Source organism: Phycomyces blakesleeanus (assembly GCF_001638985.1).
Source record: "Phycomyces blakesleeanus NRRL 1555(-) unplaced genomic scaffold PHYBLscaffold_20, whole genome shotgun sequence".
NCBI lineage: Eukaryota > Fungi > Mucoromycota > Mucoromycetes > Mucorales > Phycomycetaceae > Phycomyces > Phycomyces blakesleeanus.
In genome coordinates, this window is record NW_017265153.1 from 290,206 (window position 1) to 310,361 (window position 20,156).

General features: G+C 37.7%; 3 protein-coding genes across 3 annotated transcripts; all 3 read left to right on the plus strand.

The window, feature by feature from the left end:
* The first annotated feature begins 258 nt into the window (after nucleotides 1–258).
* PHYBLDRAFT_79842 (hypothetical protein) lies at nucleotides 259–1,580 on the plus strand. The gene is made up of 7 exons (XM_018443511.1): nucleotides 259–318; nucleotides 380–422; nucleotides 468–594; nucleotides 666–817; nucleotides 891–1,185; nucleotides 1,255–1,344; nucleotides 1,409–1,580. Exons 1-7 carry the CDS (start codon nucleotides 264–266, stop codon nucleotides 1,526–1,528), a joined length of 882 nt encoding a protein of 293 aa, XP_018287862.1. The 5' UTR covers nucleotides 259–263; the 3' UTR covers nucleotides 1,529–1,580.
* A 1,135-nt stretch (nucleotides 1,581–2,715) lies between these two features.
* PHYBLDRAFT_182634 (hypothetical protein) lies at nucleotides 2,716–4,842 on the plus strand (the record flags this gene model as incomplete). Its single annotated transcript, XM_018438651.1, has 8 exons — nucleotides 2,716–2,771; nucleotides 2,856–2,920; nucleotides 3,048–3,132; nucleotides 3,221–3,339; nucleotides 3,432–3,474; nucleotides 3,600–3,737; nucleotides 3,814–3,972; nucleotides 4,063–4,842. 8 exons carry the CDS (start codon nucleotides 2,716–2,718, stop codon nucleotides 4,658–4,660), a joined length of 1,263 nt encoding a protein of 420 aa, XP_018287863.1. The 3' UTR covers nucleotides 4,661–4,842.
* A 10,289-nt stretch (nucleotides 4,843–15,131) lies between these two features.
* Nucleotides 15,132–15,849, plus strand: PHYBLDRAFT_171843 (hypothetical protein; the record flags this gene model as incomplete). The annotated part of the gene is made up of 2 exons (XM_018436678.1): nucleotides 15,132–15,241; nucleotides 15,366–15,849. The coding sequence occupies 2 exons, from the start codon at nucleotides 15,132–15,134 to the stop codon at nucleotides 15,847–15,849; spliced, it is 594 nt and encodes a 197-aa protein (XP_018287864.1).
* Between the last annotated feature and the right edge of the window lie 4,307 nt (nucleotides 15,850–20,156).

Sequence of the window (20,156 nt, forward strand, 5' to 3'; positions counted from 1 at the left end):
ATAAAATCTACAGCTGTAAGAAAAATAGAATGAATAGTAGCTTGAATTGAAGTATATGATGGCCATCAAAATAAGTCAATAAAACAACCTTCGATGACATTATATATGCATAAATACATATAAAATTTGAAAAATGATCCTTTTTGAAAGTAAATATATAAATTAATAAATGCAGTGAAAGATGTAAAGCTATTACTTGACTTGGCCATAAGTCATTAGTTTGTCCGCAGCCCTCTTTTCTATATATTTTTTTTTAATTGACAATGGAACTCCCTAACATTGGCCAGCATTGCACACTTGCGCATTGTAAAGCATTAGGTCAGGAGTTACTTTGATGTGTTTTTTTTTATCATTTTACTACATACTCATTTATTCTTAGATTTCCTACCAATCATTTGTCCATTATGTCAGCATGCATTTTGGTGAGAGTAACAAATATTAAACCAATGTATTTATTTGATGAATAGCAATGACCATCGACTTCCTCTTGATCATTCTTGTACTGGATGGGAAAAAGTAGACAAGCAACTATTACAATGCTCTAGCTGCGAATGTCTTGTCAGGGTACCCGAAAATACGCGCCCTGAAGAAGCGGCAAGTTTATGGTTCTACCATTTTTAATGATCTGTTTTAAATAGTTGAAGCGTACTGATAGATACAAATAGTTGAAGGCTCACAAAGAATCCAATTGCCTTGTACACTGCTATGTAAAACCTTCAGTTAGTATAGATCCATGTGCAGTAAAAGGCTGCAAAGATATGGATCATAGAATAGGTCCTGTCCATTGTGATGGATGCGATAAAGGATATTGTTTAAGGTTCGTAGAGAACATACAAGCACACCGCTGAATAGATGTGCTTTATAAATGATATCCATATTATCACACCTAGACACCGTCATCCTTCAACTCATGGATGTGCCGGGTTAGGCACAAACGAACATAAAAAGGAAGAGCGTCGGGCAGCAGCTCAAGCTCAAATTGGAAAAATATTTGTACCTTCTATTACAAAGCCAACGTCCAATAAGCCAGCTGTGCAAAAGAAGGGGAGCCTTTTGGTAGAAAAAATGAAGATAAAAGCAAAGGCAAAGGGTGATACCTCGGTCCCTTTAAATATGAGGATCTATATTTTTGTCCAACCTCCTCAAGAAAGTAAAAAGGAACATAGTCCAATGTTTTTTGACAAGGTATAAAATATTTACATAAGACAGAAAATATAAAGTAATACAAATGCACCTAATTTGTATAAACTATAGACTCATCGTGTAGGTCGACTTTTGGATATGATTGCAGATGCTTTTCAAATTAAGAATGCAAATAACCGTTTAGCTGCTGATGATGATCAAGTAAGTCAATCTATATTGGTATAAACGAATTGTGTATTTCCTCATTTATTCTATTATGTAATAGCGACTTGAATTAGTTAACGCTCTGGACATGAGTATATTGGACAAAACGAAAAGCTTGGACCAAGTACTTTCAGATCTTGATACTGTATTATTGGAAAGGAAATCAAAGATTTCTGCATAACATAATACCTTAAAAATAGCCAGTATTTCCAAATGTATTGCAAGTCTAACATAATGCTTAAACAAACTCTACTATTGTTCTTGATAATGCTCTGTACTAAATGATTATAAAACCTGTCATTCATAGACATCCATTTTTTGGGCATACTTCTTTTACTGTTGGACATTTAAACATCGTTTGATGGTGGAAATATCGATATTGTCATTTTTAAACCTATTCATATCTCCATGAATATTTGTCTATTTTTGGTCAAACAAGCACTAAAAGGCATCATTTAACTGTACACAAAACTTTACTTAGTACAACAAATACAATTTGTCGATTAGTTTTTAGATTTATGCCATGAGAGAACTTTGGGACCAAGGATGATTATGTGGTGCAAATATCAAAATCTCTATTAGTAAATGTTTTTTCAGAGTGAAAGAATGGAGTATTTTGATCATTACTTATGCAAAAAATGTCAAAAAACATTTAAATTATGGATCGTAATATTATATATCAGATTGATTAAGCCTAAAAAGCAACTTCGCTTAAATAATTTGGATGTATAGCTGGATTTCGGTATTTAATTAGCTGTTTTGATCAAATTGATCCTTTTTATTTGAAAGTTCTTTGTTATCTGCAGTTGACTTTTTTTTATATACTCTTCACTATGGCAAAAACAAGGCGTATTTAGTGATTTTTTTTCGTAAATCTTCCCAGTGTTTAAGGGCTACTTTAATGTTGAATCTTATATATTATATATCACTCAAAGGTGAATTGGCAAGAGAGTTAGTGTACATTGTTCTCCATAAATGTAAAGGGTCAAAACAGGGGTCTAAATGAAAAACGCCCCCAGAATCGCCTCTGAAAGCACCTCTGAAAGCACCTTTTTTTTTCCTGTAGTACTAGTTATTTCAATTATTTATTACTCCCCTAGTTTCATATCTCTCTCTAATGATTGCTTAAACTATATCTTTTGAGTTATCGACTTAATACTCAGTCTTTTTAAATCATATAAAATATTAATATATTGAAAGCTACAGAAACGAACACAACTGAATACACTACAAATCTCGACAAAGTGGACACGTGATAGAGTTGTCATTCTCGGGCCATCTTTATTTTATTTTGCCTGGAAATTGACACTTGCTAATTTAGTAGGGTTTCACCTTTGTAGCTCATATATATATTTCTATTATTACACTATGGAAGCTCAACGAATTCGTGATGGTGTTAAGTTCATGCAAGAAGGTGACAAGGCGTAAGTTTATCGTTAATTAGTTATATATTTTAAGTAATGTATCTTCTAGTCTCATAATCGTATTGCTCTTCTATATGCATTTAGTTCTTCTAAAGGTCTTTTTCGTAAGCCTGATTGGGATGTAGCAGCAGGATGTTACGAGCGCGCAGGTAAAAAAAAGGCGATAGTACATCAATATTATATATATATATATACCAAGAAATTATAAAACCGTTTTACATTTGATGATGCTCTAGAACAATGAAGTTGGTTGCTCATTAGAGATTTGATTCATAGCAACATCTTTCAAAATTGCAAAGTCTTATGACCAAGCAGTACAAGCTTATGCCAAAACCTCCGAAGCATTCTTTAAGGCCGGAGCGTAGGTGTTGCCTCACGAAGCTAAAAAAAAACAAGGTTTAACTCTTTATTTATACATCTACATTACTTCTTTTTTTTAAAAAAAAAAGCAATCATCTAGCTGGAAAGGCAATGGAGAGCGCAGCTCTCATCTTAACTCAGAATCTAGGTCAACCTCAAAGAGCAGCTGAAGCATATCAACAAGCTAGTGACCTCTTTATGACCCAGGGTAAAGAAAATAGTTATATTTGAAAGCAAAGTGTCAAGTATTGGTTTGCTTAATACGTGTATATGTGTATATGTGTGTGGGTGAATATTTAGGTAGTATTGACCGTGCTGCTGAGCAACTTGAGAAGGCCGGAAGGTAATTTAAATTAATTTTGCTGGGATAAACTTGTTAGCGCTTTTGGATGGGAAAATCATAAATACAAATATACATACATACATACATACATACATATAATCCTAATACTCGGTACTTAATTATAGAGCCATGGAAACAACAGATATCAATGCAGCCATTGAAATGTACAGTGCTGCATGCACATTGTACGAGCAGGAGGATCGCGGAAGGTTTGCAATTGATGTGTTTAAAAAGGCTATTTCATTGCTTATCAAGAGCAAAAAGTAAGTTGGGTTTATCTCCAAAAAGGATAAATTTTGATAATTGTGTGTGCGTGTGTGTAAATTTGATATAATTTAGATATGAAAAGGCTATTGATATGTTGCAGCGCCAGTCGGTTATTCTTCAGAAGATGGTCAGTCGTTCACATTTGCACAAGGCCAACCTTAGTATTCTGATTCTGATTCTTGCAATTGGTGATGAAGTTGAGGCTGGAAAGCAGTTTCACATCATGTGCAGGTAAAAAAAAAAGTGCCCTGGAATTTAAATAGAAACACAGGCTGGTGGGTAATACGTTGAGTTTCTAACATGTAAGTCAAATCCTCGTAGCGATTCAGGATTTTCACAGAGTGAAGAGGCAGAAATCTGCCAGGCCTTGTTGCAAGCCTACGAGGAAGGTGACCAGGAGTTGATGGAACAAACAGTACGTCGTCAGCATGTAAACTTCTTGGATAACGAGGTGGCACGTTTGGCACGTACATTGACAGTACCTGGAGAAGTGCTGTCGAGTGGCCTGAGCGGCACTTCTTCAGTTACTAGCTCAAAATTATATGGATCTACAAATGGTCCGCCTTCTCATTCTGCAGTACGTGGTAATCCCGCTGCTGCAAACCAATCCCAGCGTCCTACCAATGGGGCAAGTAGCCATTCTTCTTCTGGTGGACACATCCCTCCACAACCCATGTCTCCTGCCCAGGTTCGCGCCGAGTTGTATAGTCGGCCACCCCCTAGACAACAACCCCAAACACAACCACAGCAGCCGCAGGAGGTGGAAAAAGATAACACCAGGGGAGTGGAGGAAGACTTTGCGGAATTGCGGGTTCAACCCGGTCCCAAACCTGTAGCACATGTGCCTGCACCTGCACCTGCACCCGTGGCACAGACGACGGAGGATGATGAAGACGACGAGTATGATGGATTGCGTTGAGTGACAAGCAAATATAAGATTATGTATAAAAATAAAAATTTACCTAAAAAAATGGAAGCTTTATTTCACCCCTCTCTTTCACTTTTGTGTCTAATTTGTACGTTTGCCTTTACACACATACATACACATACACACATACACACATACACACACACACACATATATATATATATATATTACTTATATTACTTTATTAGTATTTATTATTTGACTCATTTAACAAACATTACAGTATTTTTTCCAGTTACAACGTCTCATTACTACCATTTAATTCATACTAGTTCCATGACACACATGCTTGATTCAGGTGTGTTTGGTCGTGGATCGTGTACAAAGTAGTAAGCCAAGTGTTTAACAAACAAACAAAAAACAACAAAAAACAAAAAACCTGTTTTTTTTGACGGGTTCTATTGAATTTTTTTTTCTTACAACAAAAAAAGAAGACCATGCTAGTCGACAAAAACGACGATGCGCATTGTTTGAAGCACAACAAGCATCATTGCAACGTGATCCTGGAATAGCACTCAAGCGGCATGCCGCGCTAGCTGATGCAGAGCCAGTATTAATTCATGGCTCTCGCCATTGCCGGACTACTATCGGTAGAGGTCATGACGCGACAGTTCGGATAGGCAGAAAGAACAAGCTTGTGTCAAGAGAGCATGTAGTAATTGAACACAAGCCTACCCTAGGGTTTTTCGAGCTCACTATTCTCTCCCCCAATGCGGCCCTGATAGACCAAATCGTATTTACTGTAGGAGAGCACGTTCCAATCATGGAAGGCTCTGTCATAGAGATAATGGGAACTCGGCTCACTTTTCTTGAGCCAACCCGGGAAGAAGCACTTCCCGAGCAGCCAGTAGCAATGAAAGAAGAGCTAAAAGGACATGTTAAAGATAAAGAACTACAGCATAAACAGCAACAAGCATTAGCATCCCCAATGTCAAGTCCAACTCCAAAGACAAAATCAAGTCCAAAATCAATCCCTTTGTCATTGCCATTGACATTGACATCTGAAAATCTTCAGAAAATCTTAACACCAACTACAAAAATCACTCCAACCTCCACTAAAACTCCCACGCCGGCTCCAGTTTTAGCTCCAGTACAGAATCAAACACAAACACCAATTCAAACACCAATTCAAACACCAACTCAAACACCAACTCAAACACCAACTCTAACACCAACACCAACACCAACTCAAATACCAACACCAACACCAACACCAATTCAAGCACCAGCTCGAACTCAAACTCAAAATCAAAAACCAACACCAACACCAACACCAACACCAGCACCAGCACCAGCACCAACACCAACACCAGTAGCAACACTAACACCAGTATCAACACCAACACCAGCACCGGCAACAGCACCGGCACAGGCACAGGCACAGGCACAGGCACAGGCACAGGCACAGGCATCAACTCAAACTCCAACCGCACTTGTTATCCAAGTTCTTGGTAAGTTTCTATACATTAAATAGAATCTAGAAAATTTTGGCAGATCGATTAAAACTTCTCTCTATTTTTATTTTATTCATATCAAAACAAATAATTTTGATAACCAAAACAAACAGGTAGTTCACGCAAGAGCTCGATGACAGTTAGAGAGATAGCAGGAAGAATCAAGGATGTCGATGTAGAGAAAATTGGGTTGATTGTAACAGGAACTTCATTTATTGGATGCATTAAACGTACAGGGAAGACAGCAGATGGGTCTCCCAAGGAGGATTTGTACTACTATCAACCCGAACAAGATCCCGACCAGGAAAGACGGAAGAAATATTCGCAGACAGGTCGAGGCGCACGCAAATGCACTATGAAGGATGCTCAATACTTCTTTAGGGTAAGCTTGGAAGAAATAAATAAAAGGGCAGAAATGTTGTATTCCAAATTGGCTGTGGGATAAGTTTATCCTTTTTTTTTATACATATGTATATGTGTGTGTGTGTGTGTGTATTTGTTTGTGCTTTCAGATACCGCCCAAGTTGCCCAACCATCGGTCCAAGACCTATGTGCCACCCCCGGCTGGTAACGACAAGAAACGCAAAAATGCTCAAGGCGACGACACTAGCTCAAAGAAGATTGCGGTTGATAGTAATAGTAATAATAATAATAATAATAATAATGGGTATCAATTAAGAAAGGAATCTGACGACGACTTTGGTTCTTCTTCGAGTGGTGAGATGAGCGACCAAGAGGTGGGCGATTTGTTCCAAGATATTGCATAATACAAAAAGATCCTTTTTATCCCCAAAATAAAAAGCATGTGAAATACATGATATACAGAATGCCAGATAAACCTTTTTTTTCAATTATGTTTCCCTTTCTCACACACATCTCTTTCTTTTTCTTATTCCTGCTCTTATTCTTATTTTCCCTATTTTTTCCCCCTTTTATCTTTTGGCTTTGATTTTCCCCTCACATTTACCAAGAAGATTACTTGGATTTGTCCTATTTTTTTTAATTTTTTGTGTAGAGTGTGTTAAATCGTGTAGAATCTATTTTACTCTATTTTATTTCCTCTCTCTATATATATATCATAGGCTAAAATGGTTTCATTTCGTATTTCATGTCTTCCACGCGAACATTTCTCGACTGAAAATCAATCAAAAAATTGCCCTAATCAAGCAGAGGTTAGGCGCACAGACAGAGTCAGTGCATTAGATCCACAACGATCCCGTTCAACACCCACCGAGAGAAACAAAAGACACCAATGGAAATCCGTAAAACTAATGTCCAACGTAAGTTATCCCAATTTCATCAACATTGTAAGACCTGGAACGGAACGTGCCAATTATCACACACATGCCATCGCACAAATATATGATAATTATAATTATATTATTTTCCTTTTGTCTATTTCCTCTTATTATTATTACTATTATTATTATTATTATTATGATTATTACGGTTTACAATATAACAATAATAATAATAAAAAAAAATATGCTTTTCTTATTATTGTCATCATTACTTTTCACAAGGCAAGCACCAAGGATATTTCCGAATGTCTTCATAAACGAGCATTTACAAATCCAATTTATGAATCTTCTGCACACTACTCTACTCTCTCGATTGAAAGTACCTCTTCAATGGCAACAGACTCTTCCTCTTCTCTTGTTCTCCAGACAAACCTACACGCCGCTCTCGTCCCCCTCGACGTTAAATCCCCGACATCCACTCCCCGACAAATGCAGGCAGAGGAAGCACTACGCATCACCAGAGGTCATCATCGACAATCATCTGATCCCGGGAAAGATTCTATTCAACGACAAGAGCAACCAACCGAGTTGTCGCCACAATCGATCTGGAATGACTCAAATCAATCAACACTTGGGTGTTCTGAATGTTTTGGAAATCTTAGCAGCAGCATCAATAGCAGCGACAGCAATGGTAATGAGGATGACGATGATGATAATGGCAAGGCAATGATTCTTGAAGATTGGCACCGTGCGTCGTTGTGGAATGTTGACTGGTCCAATGTATTCTCAACTCACACGGAGTTGTGGCGGGCCTCTCAGCTCTTTGACCACCTTATTGCTGTCCGACACAACCCCGTTCAAAACGGCAATGAACACACCCGTTCCGTACCCATTGGATTTGGTCACAACTGGACTGACACAGATGCAGACGCAGAAGTGGACGCAGACACAGATGCAGACGCAGAAGTAGACGCAGACACAGACGCAGAGACAGAAAATAAAAAGTAAGTTTTTTTGTTTTTTGTTTTTTCTTTCTTTCTTTGGTTTGTCTGTATATATTATATACACAGTAATCGTATTAAATCTTGTTTTGGTGATGGGCGTGTGTGTGTGTATTTTTTTTAATAGAATAAAACCTATTGTGGATGCAAATACATTGGAAATCAAAGGTCTGAGTCTTGAAGAAGCTCTCCAGTAAGTGAATGAATGAATGTTAAGATTATTTTTTTTAAAAAAAAATTATTTGAGATGTACTACAGACAGACTTTAGAGTATTTAGAGTGCAACTCGACAATAGATTTAAAATAAGAAGAAAAACGTGGTTATAATTCATATAAAGGTCTTTGTGTGATAATATAGGAAATAAAGAAGTAAATCGAGTGCTAGAAAAGTTTGCGTATCGTTATTGGTCTGAGAATAATACAAAAGTCTATGGTAGTGCAGGTAATGATAATTAAGAATAAGAATAGATAAATAAATGAATGAGAGAAAGAAAGAAAGAGATAGTCAGAGAATGGTAAAAAGTGGGTGAGAAAATGGGTGAGAAGGTGAGAAATAATGAGGGAGGGAAATGCATACACACACACACACAGAGAGAGAGAGAGAGAGAGAGAAAGCACGACATTCCCAAGACAGGGTTACCTTGACAAAAAAGTATAATAATATTATGCTCTGTATTATAGATGATGTGTACGAAATCATGCGGTCTTTCTTGTGTTTGGCGGAAGGCTCCGATGGTCAGACCAAGATGACCAGTATAATCGATTTCTGTGGGCACGCCATAGAGCGTATCAAAAGCTGTGTACCTGAAAGTACAGCTGAGTGGAAATCAAAGGTCCAAGATCATCTCACGGTAAGTTAAAACAGATAGGACAAAAAGTCATGTTTCTAACCAAATAAATGAAAAAAGAGAAACTATAATAATAATAAAAAGCACGCCATTTAATAATACTAATTAATAATAACAACAACAATAATCATAAATTATAATCTGATACTCTTCAATCAGTCGATTTATCGTATAGCAGAGCACGGAGGTGCTTATTTCACGAATGATAATTCGACTACGGTTATTAAAGAAGCACAGACATCAAATGTGGTGGTCCCTGCAGTGACTGTAGTACCTGCCGTATCCATAAAAGCTCTTCCATTGGTCCAGCCTACATCCACACCGCCCAGTGTCAGAAGAGTATGTAATATATCCTTTAAAGAATAAATTAAAGTTTGTAAAAAGAAATAATTTAAAGACATTGATCTAAAAGCCAATTTGTATATATGCATATTCTAGAGTCAAATAAGAAAAGGAAGTGTATCATTATTATCGTCAACACCATCACCATCACCATCAGCTGGTCCGCGTCGGTCTTCTTCATGGACCAAGTTGAGGCGAATAGACACATGTTGCGACAAAAAAGGACCTTATCACAAAGGTACCTTATCCTTTCAACAGCTCGCACCTCGTAAGAAAGCGGAAGAGCAGGAAAGCTGGAAGAGCTGCTGGGCAGTTCTTGAACATGGTCAACTAGTTCTTTTCCATTCCAGAGAATCTGTGGGATCAAAAGTGCCTTTACTGACAGTACCAACACAAAATGAATCGGTAAGTTTATAGTATATATTGGGTTGGGGAGGAGAGGGAGTATCATGCTTCCCTTTTTACTTTTATTTTTTATTTTTGCAAGGCACCAACACTCATTCACACGTATCTACTATATGTATATGTACATCTTAACCTTTAAAGGAGAGTCATTTCAAGACTGAACTCTTTCTTGGACATTCGATGGCCCAAGAAAGCAATCGTCGAAATACGTTTGTCCTCCAATTGGCCAACAATGTTGCCTATCTGTTCGATTGCGGATCTGAAGATCAAGTGCGGGTCTGGGTGGACCACTGTAATATGTGGGCTGCTATTGAAAGCAAAATCAAACTAGCCAGTGTCACAACTTGTCTTGACTGGGACCCAATGTCTGCCCTGATGCAACTGTGGCACTGGAGACCGACACCCCTTTCGGCCGGAACAAGTATGTTGAACAGAGAAGATCAAGTCAAGACAATCCAGATATATCTTGATGATCTTCAAAAAGACCAGCGGTGGCATGCAAGTCTATACGATTTAATTATTAAAGTAAGTAAGAAAATGACCCCCCAAAGAGAAGAAGAAGAAGAAGAAGAAGGAGGATCGGAGGGCTTTATAAGGTTTTTTGCTTGTGTTTTCTATGTATGTATTTGATAATAATGTATTTATTTTAATTCAATGTGGGTGGGGTCAATAGTTACCAGCTGACACTCCTCATTATGCCGACCTTTACAAGAATTGGCACTACAAATGTTGGCACACCAGTAGAACTATGGAAAGATACCATATATATGAGAATATTTTAATACTAGCAATATCAAGAAGCAATCTGATATGAGATGTCCCCATTTTTTTTTATTATTTTTATTTTTATTATTAATTGAATTGAAATGGTAAAATAATTGAAACATTTTGAAATTATAGCTTACATTATTTTTATCGTATATAAATATATATGTTTATGTATGTATGTGTATTCGGTTAAAACGTTTACCTATCTTTTAAATAAATAGATACATATTTATATTGCTTCTCAATATCATTTCTCACGCAGCTTAAAAGGGAAGGCATCAGGTTCTGTAGAAGCAGAGCGTGATCAGACTCAGGAAAGAGGTACCAAATGGGGTAAATGAGGTGCACATCACATGTGCTGTCAAACGGGTATATTTGGGTTATCCACAGGTCGACTCTTTTTTTTTCTCACAGTTCTCAAGATTACATTGACCACCCCGGTAAGTGTGACTGTTATTATACTGTCCGGTAGATAATAGAAGTGGTTAATGATACTTAAAAAGGAAATCTGTCGTCAGTTTAGTGTCGTTTCTTAGTAGGGTGAATCTTTCGTATTTTGAAATATTGGTATATTGCGTGCTACATCTTCTTGGGTTGAAATATAAGCAACATATATATATATACAAAAAGCTGTATAGATAGATAGATAGATAGATAGTGTATTTTCTGGGGTGTTCTTTTTTTTTGCTTGGAGAATTTAGTACCATTATTTGTTCTAGTTATTTTGCTTTGATGCTTTACAGGAGAACTACATTTTCAAGTAATATGTATATATATATATATATATATATATATATATGTGCGGACCGGACATTATCAGATAGATATACTTTAGCATATTTTTACCAGACTGTTGTTACTATTTTTTTTTCTTTTGTTATTTTTAACCTTTGTTCTTTATATTAGAAAAAGGAATCGATCGAGAAAAAAGCCTCTTATGGCAAACGACGATCTCTTTGTATATAGATTCTGTGTGTGTATATATATATGTATACAACAACAACAACAACAACAGAAAAAGAAGATGCCTGTAAAATTTGTGTACTGTTCATGGATCCTAATATATTGATGCTTCAAATATAGAGTGAGAAAAAGTGATACGTTGAAATCCTGGGAACATCTTTCTTCTTTGTATTCTTTTGAAGCTTGGAATGGTGCATGTGATAAGATCTTTGAGCATCTTATCAATATTCCTATTTCTGACCTGCAAATATATTATAATTATATACACATCAAATATAATATAAATAAATAAAAATAAATCCTAATTTTAAAAAGGAGAAAATAAAATAAAATAATAATAATAATAATAGAAAGCCAAAAGGTTCATTTCCATCTATCCTCTTTCTTGCTCTTCTCTATACTTCTTACACTCCATAATCTCCCCTGTTTTCTTATTATATCTTACTCCTCTTTATTTTGGTCTTTATACATGGAACACTCGCACGTCATCTCTGGACAGGTGTTTGGGTCGAGTAGAAAGATCCAATTCATTGGTATCTCACCTATTGACTCTCACCTCAATACAGCCATGCATCTACCCAGCCCTCACCCGCTCAGAACACAACCCGCCAGCCATCAATACACCTCTCACCAAACAATGTCCATCGAATCTTTACTAGATTCAAATGGAGAGACCCCAGCACCACGACAGCCCGTCAAAAGACCTCTTTCTCAACCCTGCGTTCCACCATCAACAAAAATCCGCCGTCTACCTCCACCCACTACAACCATTACCTGTCTACATGCCTCAGTTGCCCAAAAATCATACGGCTCTGAAAAACGATTCTTGTGCCCTCCACCTGTCGTAAATATCAACTCTTCGAGCCACATTGGCCAACACAACAAACCCCAGGTCTCACTTGCAGTCGTATGTGAAAATGGAGACAAACCCCTCGAACAGCATGCAATGCTCGACGAGAATCTTTCGGGCAGCTTCAAATACCTCCATGTTACCGGTACCGCAAAAGCTAAACAATTTTGTCTTCGAGTCAGTCTGGCCAACCAAAACGAAACCGAAAACGACACCTCAACAACAGTAACAACAAATGCTGAAAGTACAACCAAGTCATCTTTACCTTTATCTTCATCCCCATCAGCATCATCAGCATCAGCATCCTCTTCCTCTTCCTCTTCATCACCCCAACCATTCGCTACTTTTTTATCGAGTCCGATTTCAATCATTTCAAAGCCTTCAAAAAAGACTGCAAAGGCACGCAATGTATCAACCTGTATCCTGGCAAATGCGCCAGTCTCGCTGTTTAACCGCATTAATTCTCAAACAGTGAGAACAAAATATATGACTTCAGATAACAATCGACTGTGCGCCAAGAACTCATCTTGGTCTCCGTTCACGATTACCATTTTGCGACAACCAACACAACCTCCATCACCTAGTAAGTCGGGAAGAACCACTGGACCAGCTCACTCTAATGGCACGGCCATTCGTAGCCACCAACCATCCCAAAACCACGCCATGCCTGTTACATATGGTACAGAAATCATCCTTACAGATACCCAAACAGGTATCATATCTCCCCCAGTCATCATTCGTAAAGTAGACCGGGGAAGAATTGCGGCCTGTGCTTACGGGCCACTCAGTCAGATGCAGAAGATCGCCCTCCAATTAGCTTCCTCTCCTACCCCTCTCTATCTCAGTGCGGCTGGTACTCTCCATGAAAAATCTGCAAATAACCACCATAATTCTACCACTACAAATACCAATACTACTAATTCCACTCCCACCACTACAACAACAACAACAACAACAACAGCAACAACAGCAACAACAAACAATTCAAATACAACAACACTAGACCATGACAATCACGCCAACACATGGCTTGATTTTGCACCTTCTAGATTGACCAACTCTGACCCCGGGTCTGGGTCGTTTGATACCCAATGTGAAGAAGTCGACGATTACTTGTGTTGGACAATTGTTGGGATATCAAAATTCCAGTACACCTATTCCGATGGATCTCAACAGACAACCACAGCCGGACAGCCTTCGCCTCCCCTGTCGCCTTTGGTGCCCTTGTCACCTCGCAATCTGACTCCTTTTCCAATCCTGTCTGCAGTTAAATACGACCCTAGGACACATCGGCTAAACATAACGGGCCGCCATTTACGACAGGCAACAACCGGAAGACTGCTCGCTATCTGGCTGGGGACTGATGGTCCGCTCCAACTGGATGTCCGATCAGACTCCTTTGAGTTACCCAATACAAGCAACCTTATTGTCCACCTGCCACCAACTCAAGACCTTTTGGTTGCAAATCACGATCTATTGACCCCAGACCCAGACATGGGAGCTGGCTATCGACAATTGGAACTGCCGATATTACTAGTCAGGCACGATGGAGTCGTATACCACTCAAGTAAATCTTTGCTCTGTCGATTGTCTGACAAAGGAGATCCATTGCCCGAAGTTTGGACGGTGATTCCTTCCTCCACTGGACCTGCAATCTAAACAAACAAGCAAAACAAACACCCCGCTTACACATTCACTACACTCACCATTTACACACACACACACACAAATGACCTCGTTTACCGCCACATTCTTTTATATATAGAATACTCAACTTTGTAGACCAAAGAGCCTGTTTCTTATATATATACATACATACATATATACATACATATTTCATATTTTATAAAACAAAGAAAGAACAAAAATATTTTTTATTTATTATTATTTGTATATTACTTTACTATCATTTTCTCTATTTTCTATTTGCACCTTCCTTTTTTTTTTCTATATACTCCTTTCATCCTTCTTTACAACTCTTGAGCTGGTCAAAAGAACTTGTTGGGATGAAGGGAGGTGTACATAAAAAAACATCTATATATATATACACACGCTGAAATAAATATCTTTATATTGCCTAAAAAAGAGTGTTTTTTTTTTATTTCCCCACAAAAAGTGGGCAGTCAGTCTTTCTTTTTTCTTAAGAAACAATATGAGCGGTAGACAAATGGAAAATTCGGAATAGATTTTTTTTTATACCTTTGATTGGCTAAGAACGTACAAATTTAGGAACAAAAATATAACAAGGTGTAATATACAATAATTTGGTGTGGACAGACTAAAAAGTTCAAAAAAAAAAAGAATAAGGGAAGGTCAGTAATAAATTAGTCTGATTGGCCAAGTTCAAGATGAGCTCGTTTTGTCCTTTTTTTGAACTTTTTTTTCGAATTTTTAGTCTGTCCACACCGAGTTTGTGCTGGACCTGCCGAATTCTTTCAGGTTCAGGAAAGTGTGACTTCCTGTATTTTGTAGTATATAAACTCATCAGTGTATACACGGCGCGGTCTTTGAAATACAGGGATCAAACGGAAAAAGAGGAAAGGTACAAGATAAAAGAAATAGAATCCCCCCCCCTCCCCTAAGAGTTATAATGTGCTTATCTGATTGTAGTCAAAACTTTAACCACGACAATATCAATATGGAAGAAATATTTTGTCAGAAACAGCAGTCCAATGAGCACACCAGATCTCATGAGCGGTGGTAAAGGCTGACATACTCTGAAGAATAGAGACGGGTGCAATTGAATAGAATGGATGGCCTCAGAAGCAGACCAAGACGAACGCAATTGCTCTAAACAATATTTCATACCTGATTTTCTTTCTAGGATATCAGAAGCTAAAGTGTTGGAGACAGTCCACCTCAGAGCGCCAGAGAGAACAGTTAAGATTGGTTTGAAAACCAAGAGGTACGGTGAAAGAAAAACTTGGCGGTGGAGAGCTTCTGTCAGAGAATCTTTCCACCACAGAGACATCGCTTTTTTGTTCATAGTGCTCATATACCATCTCAACGCTCGAGAAGCTATATCCTTTTTGCAAGGAATTTGCGAATTTTGGCACGCATACAGGCCAAAGGCTGGAAACAGTAACCTAAGAACTTGCAAAAAAAAAAAGGAATCTACTTTACTTTGCTTTGCATGTTCATGTTACGACTATTATGCCACCACTAAAGACGAATGGAGCAACATAATTTCAACGCCCTGCCTTTTGATGATAATTCATCTTGGATTGTATAGAATTCAAACATTGGTACATTGGTACATTGCTATCAAGATTTATGATGATCTTTCTTTATATTTGATAGCTTTTTAAAATAATATGGATGTTGACCCGATGCTTCAATGACTTTTTGTAAATACTCTTAGTTGAATTGATTCATAATACTTTTTAAGAGCTTTTTTTTGTCCTCTGTTATTGATATGAGCATTTTATCCTTGCCATTGCTTAGCATCCTGGGTCTTAACTTGTTCATGTTGATTAAAAGGACATTCTTAAATCATACCATGACAACAAAGCCGGAAACTTGCCATGAAAAAGAAAAAAGAAAAGAAAGATGGCCCAAAGAAAAACGTTGTCTTTGCGGTAGAATCCCTTTTGCTTTTCATGAAAGATTTGTATGCAGGGAAAATCGGAGAATGTGAGTTGGGTTGCTCCATAGTGCATCCTCTCACCCAATCACTCCTTGCCTACGAAAAAAAGATGAAAAAGATGAAAATATGTACGAATACTGTCCCTAAGAATGGCACAGATGTGGGATGATGGTCTGAATACGAAGAGACGAGTTTATGAGAGATACCAGCAATCCTAGACTTCTACCGGTTGGGAGTGTTCGCCAAGCCTGGAAGATGTTACCAGAAATATGACTGGTGTTTTTTGTTTCCAACCCTTGGAACAATAATCACCTTTTAGACATTGGCACATCCCCTATTAAAGCATATATGCTCTCACTGAACTTGCCATGGTAATTACACCCAAGGTAAAGAAGGATACAATGTCTCTAATAAGTACCTTGGATGGCTTCTTTAAAGCCGTTGTCTACTATCGCACCATATCAAAAGCTTAGATGGCAAAAAAATCGGCTGCCTACAATGCAATTCGTATTTGTCCAAGAAAAAAAAAACAAAAAAAAAATTCTCTTTATGTAAAACGACGACCATCCTTGGGATCGATTTCCAACAAGAGATTGCCTTACTACTTATACTTTATATTTCCCAACATCTTAGAGACCCCAATTAACAAAACTAAAATAATTCCAAGCGTATTTTCAGATGAGACTAGAGGAAAGATCCTTGATCTTGAAGTTGCTGGAGATAATACTGCGAGCGTTTCAGCCAAACTGAATACATATATAGCAAGATTTGGGTTATTTTTGCAGTAGTCTCGGAATAGCCTTGACCAAAAACCATATAGAGAACATATGGGTTAATTATTGATAATCGTTAGTTGAATATTCCTGATCGATTAGCATTACTTGAAAGAGCTTTAGGCAGATTCGATAATACAGTTGTCCTTTATATATATATATATATATATTATTAATATATGCCTTGAATTTTTATTCTTTCGAGTAGTATATTTCGATAAGCTTAGTGCTAATTAAGAAATGGATTTGAATTTATGATATATCTTTTTTGTCATTTATAGCAGATGTTATAATGGGCGAAACATTTGTTCTGGGCGCTATATATATAAAGAATGATGTTACGCAGCTTGTTGATACGCACCCGCTTATACACACAATAGGATCAAGTTTTATTAAGCACTGACAATATATATAGAGCTCTGTCCTTGAAATAAATAAATTTACATTATGGTCACCAAACAGCAACAAGGTTGTATATTTATACCATGACCAATCACCACATATCTGACCATCATGAACCAGAATGAATAGATAAAAGTATAATATGACCTTTGGATACAAATTTATGATGAAACAGCGACACCAATACATACATATAGTACTCATGCTACACTCAACGGAAAGTACAAATATCTTTTCCGATATATATATATATATATGTATTTATCTTGCTTACATAAAAAAAAAAGAACTAAATACTAAATACTAATCAAACAACCAATTAACTTTTGACCAGAGGTTGCTATAGAGATCATAGCATCATACTTCTTGTAGATATATAAATCAAAGGAACATAGCCATTTAAAAGTATTTTAATATCATAAATAGTTGACATCAAGACACTTGTATCGGAGGCACTTTTCCGTTTTGGTAGAGATAAGTTTGGTGCTATTCCGGACTGAGTTCGATATTTTAAAAAAGAGGGAAAATAAAACAAAAAAAAAAGTAGAAAGAAAAACCAAGTTTGTGTAGGCTACAGTGGTTTAAATAGCATAGATAGATAGATAAATACGCGCATACATATGTAAGTATAAACACATAAAATAAAGGAGGGGGGGAGAAAACAAGGGTTGGGAGTGTCAAAGGGCAAGTACACCAACTACACCAACTATATCAAGAACATAAAGAAGCACAAGCATGAAGCATGAAGCACAAAAAAAAACAAGGGCACAAAATGATAATAATAATAATAATTATTTTAATTTTAATTCTAATTCTAATTCTAAATTCACTTTCAATCTATTTTTTTTATATTTTATTTCTCGTTTCTCGATCCCTTATTTCTCGACCTTTGATACTTCTTCTTCTTTTGCTTCTTTACCTATATTTCATTTCTTTATCTATTTTTTTCTCTCTCTCTTCTTTTCTTCTTTTATATATCCACATAGTCCAACTTTGGGCAAATATTATACCCAAGTCATGGAGTCATTCCTAACCACGTTACCACCATATGTACACACCTTCCTCAACAAACACCCTCCAACAGACACCTTCCATCTTCTCCGAGAACTCATCTGCTTTGCAGTCCTCTATTCAAATGATCGCCAACGCATCGCAACAATGTCACAAGAACTCATGGACAAGGAAGAAAAGGTACACATTCACAGGCACGCCCTTTTCTTATATGTTTACTTTAAACAACTGCTGATTAATCCAGAATATGTATAGTCTATACGTCCGAATATCAATGACGACAAAGAAGACTCTCTTCACCATGACACCGAAGACACCATTACTGAAGACAGCGTAACTACCGAAGAAAAAGACGTCATTCCGGATCGTAAAGCAAACATGCCCTACACATTCCCTGATTGGTGGGGTCATCAAGAGTTCGAGCCACCTGCACGGCCACCAAAAGAAAACACTAGTAAGCTTTATTTTATTTATATATAAATCTATTGCTGTGTACACATGGCCAACTCAATTTCTTATTTTATTTTCCTATTATTATTATTTTTTAATACTAAAAAAAACATAAAAAGTAAAAGAAACAGCACACGAGGTTATAATCGAGTCTTCGCCCCTTCCTAAAGTGGCAGCTTGGATTCCCTGTGAGTGAAGGAAGGCCGTGTTTGGTAGATTGTGTTGTTGACTGACCAACGAAAGGAATTGTCGATTATCTAGGGGAACAGCCTCCACGTGAAAGGAATAAAGGCTTTAGAACAACAAGGTACATCATTATAGCAAACACAATCATTCAAGAATCACACCAACCTAAATCAACTAACTAACTAACTAACTAACCAACCAAAAAATAAATAAATAAATAAATAAATAAATAGTCTTGACAGTAAACCAATTCCAAACTTGCGATCTTATTTGGAAGAATACGTTCCACCAAATAAAAAACCATCAGAGCAAAAGAAGTCAACTGAGCCAAAAAGCTCTGTTCAACAATTCATTGCTGCTCAAAAGGCACTCAAACGCAATTCATGTAAGGAATATGTTATAATTACCCTTATCCATCTTCAAGAAACCAAAAGACAAAACAAAACAAAAAAATATTATGAGTTTAAGTAACTGATACCAATGAATTCTGTTTATTCAACAGCGCCCCTCTCTGAATCTCCAATCACTGTAGTGCCCTTGAAGCCCGTCTCTCCCCCTGTAGAAATCCCAAAGGTAGTAGAGAAACCAGACCCTATCATCACCACAAAGCTATCAATTGCCGGTAGCACCCTCACAGTAAATAGCAAACATACCAAACAAACAAAAGCCGCAACCACCGGAACACGTACGACCAAAACAACTACCCCTTCTCCACCTCATTCTCCACCAACCACCACTCGTCCCACATCTACCAGACCATCCAGCACCAGACTAGCAACAGCACCTGCACCTGCGCCAGCACCCATTCATCACACTCATACTCACGTTCGCAACCACACACCATCATTACCCAAACAAGACTCAACAGCCCCACCCAGAAACACCACTCCAAAACTATCCCCCACAAAACCCACTCCAGCAAAACCCTCGACCGCAAAACGCAACTCTGTGTTGGTCGTTAGACCCAGTCCATCGGCTGCTGTGGTGAAACCAATTGCAGCCATACCCGCACACATCAAAATAGAAACCGCCGCTGCCTCTGCTGCTGCCGCTGCCGCCTCTGCTGCTGCCGCTGCTGCCATTGCAGCTGCAAATACTCCCCCACCTCTTCTTCGATCATCGTCTGGATACCGTCCACGCCAGACTGCTACGGTCCGAGCCAGAGCTGAACATGCAAAGAATCAGCAAGTGTTACACGAGGAAGAAA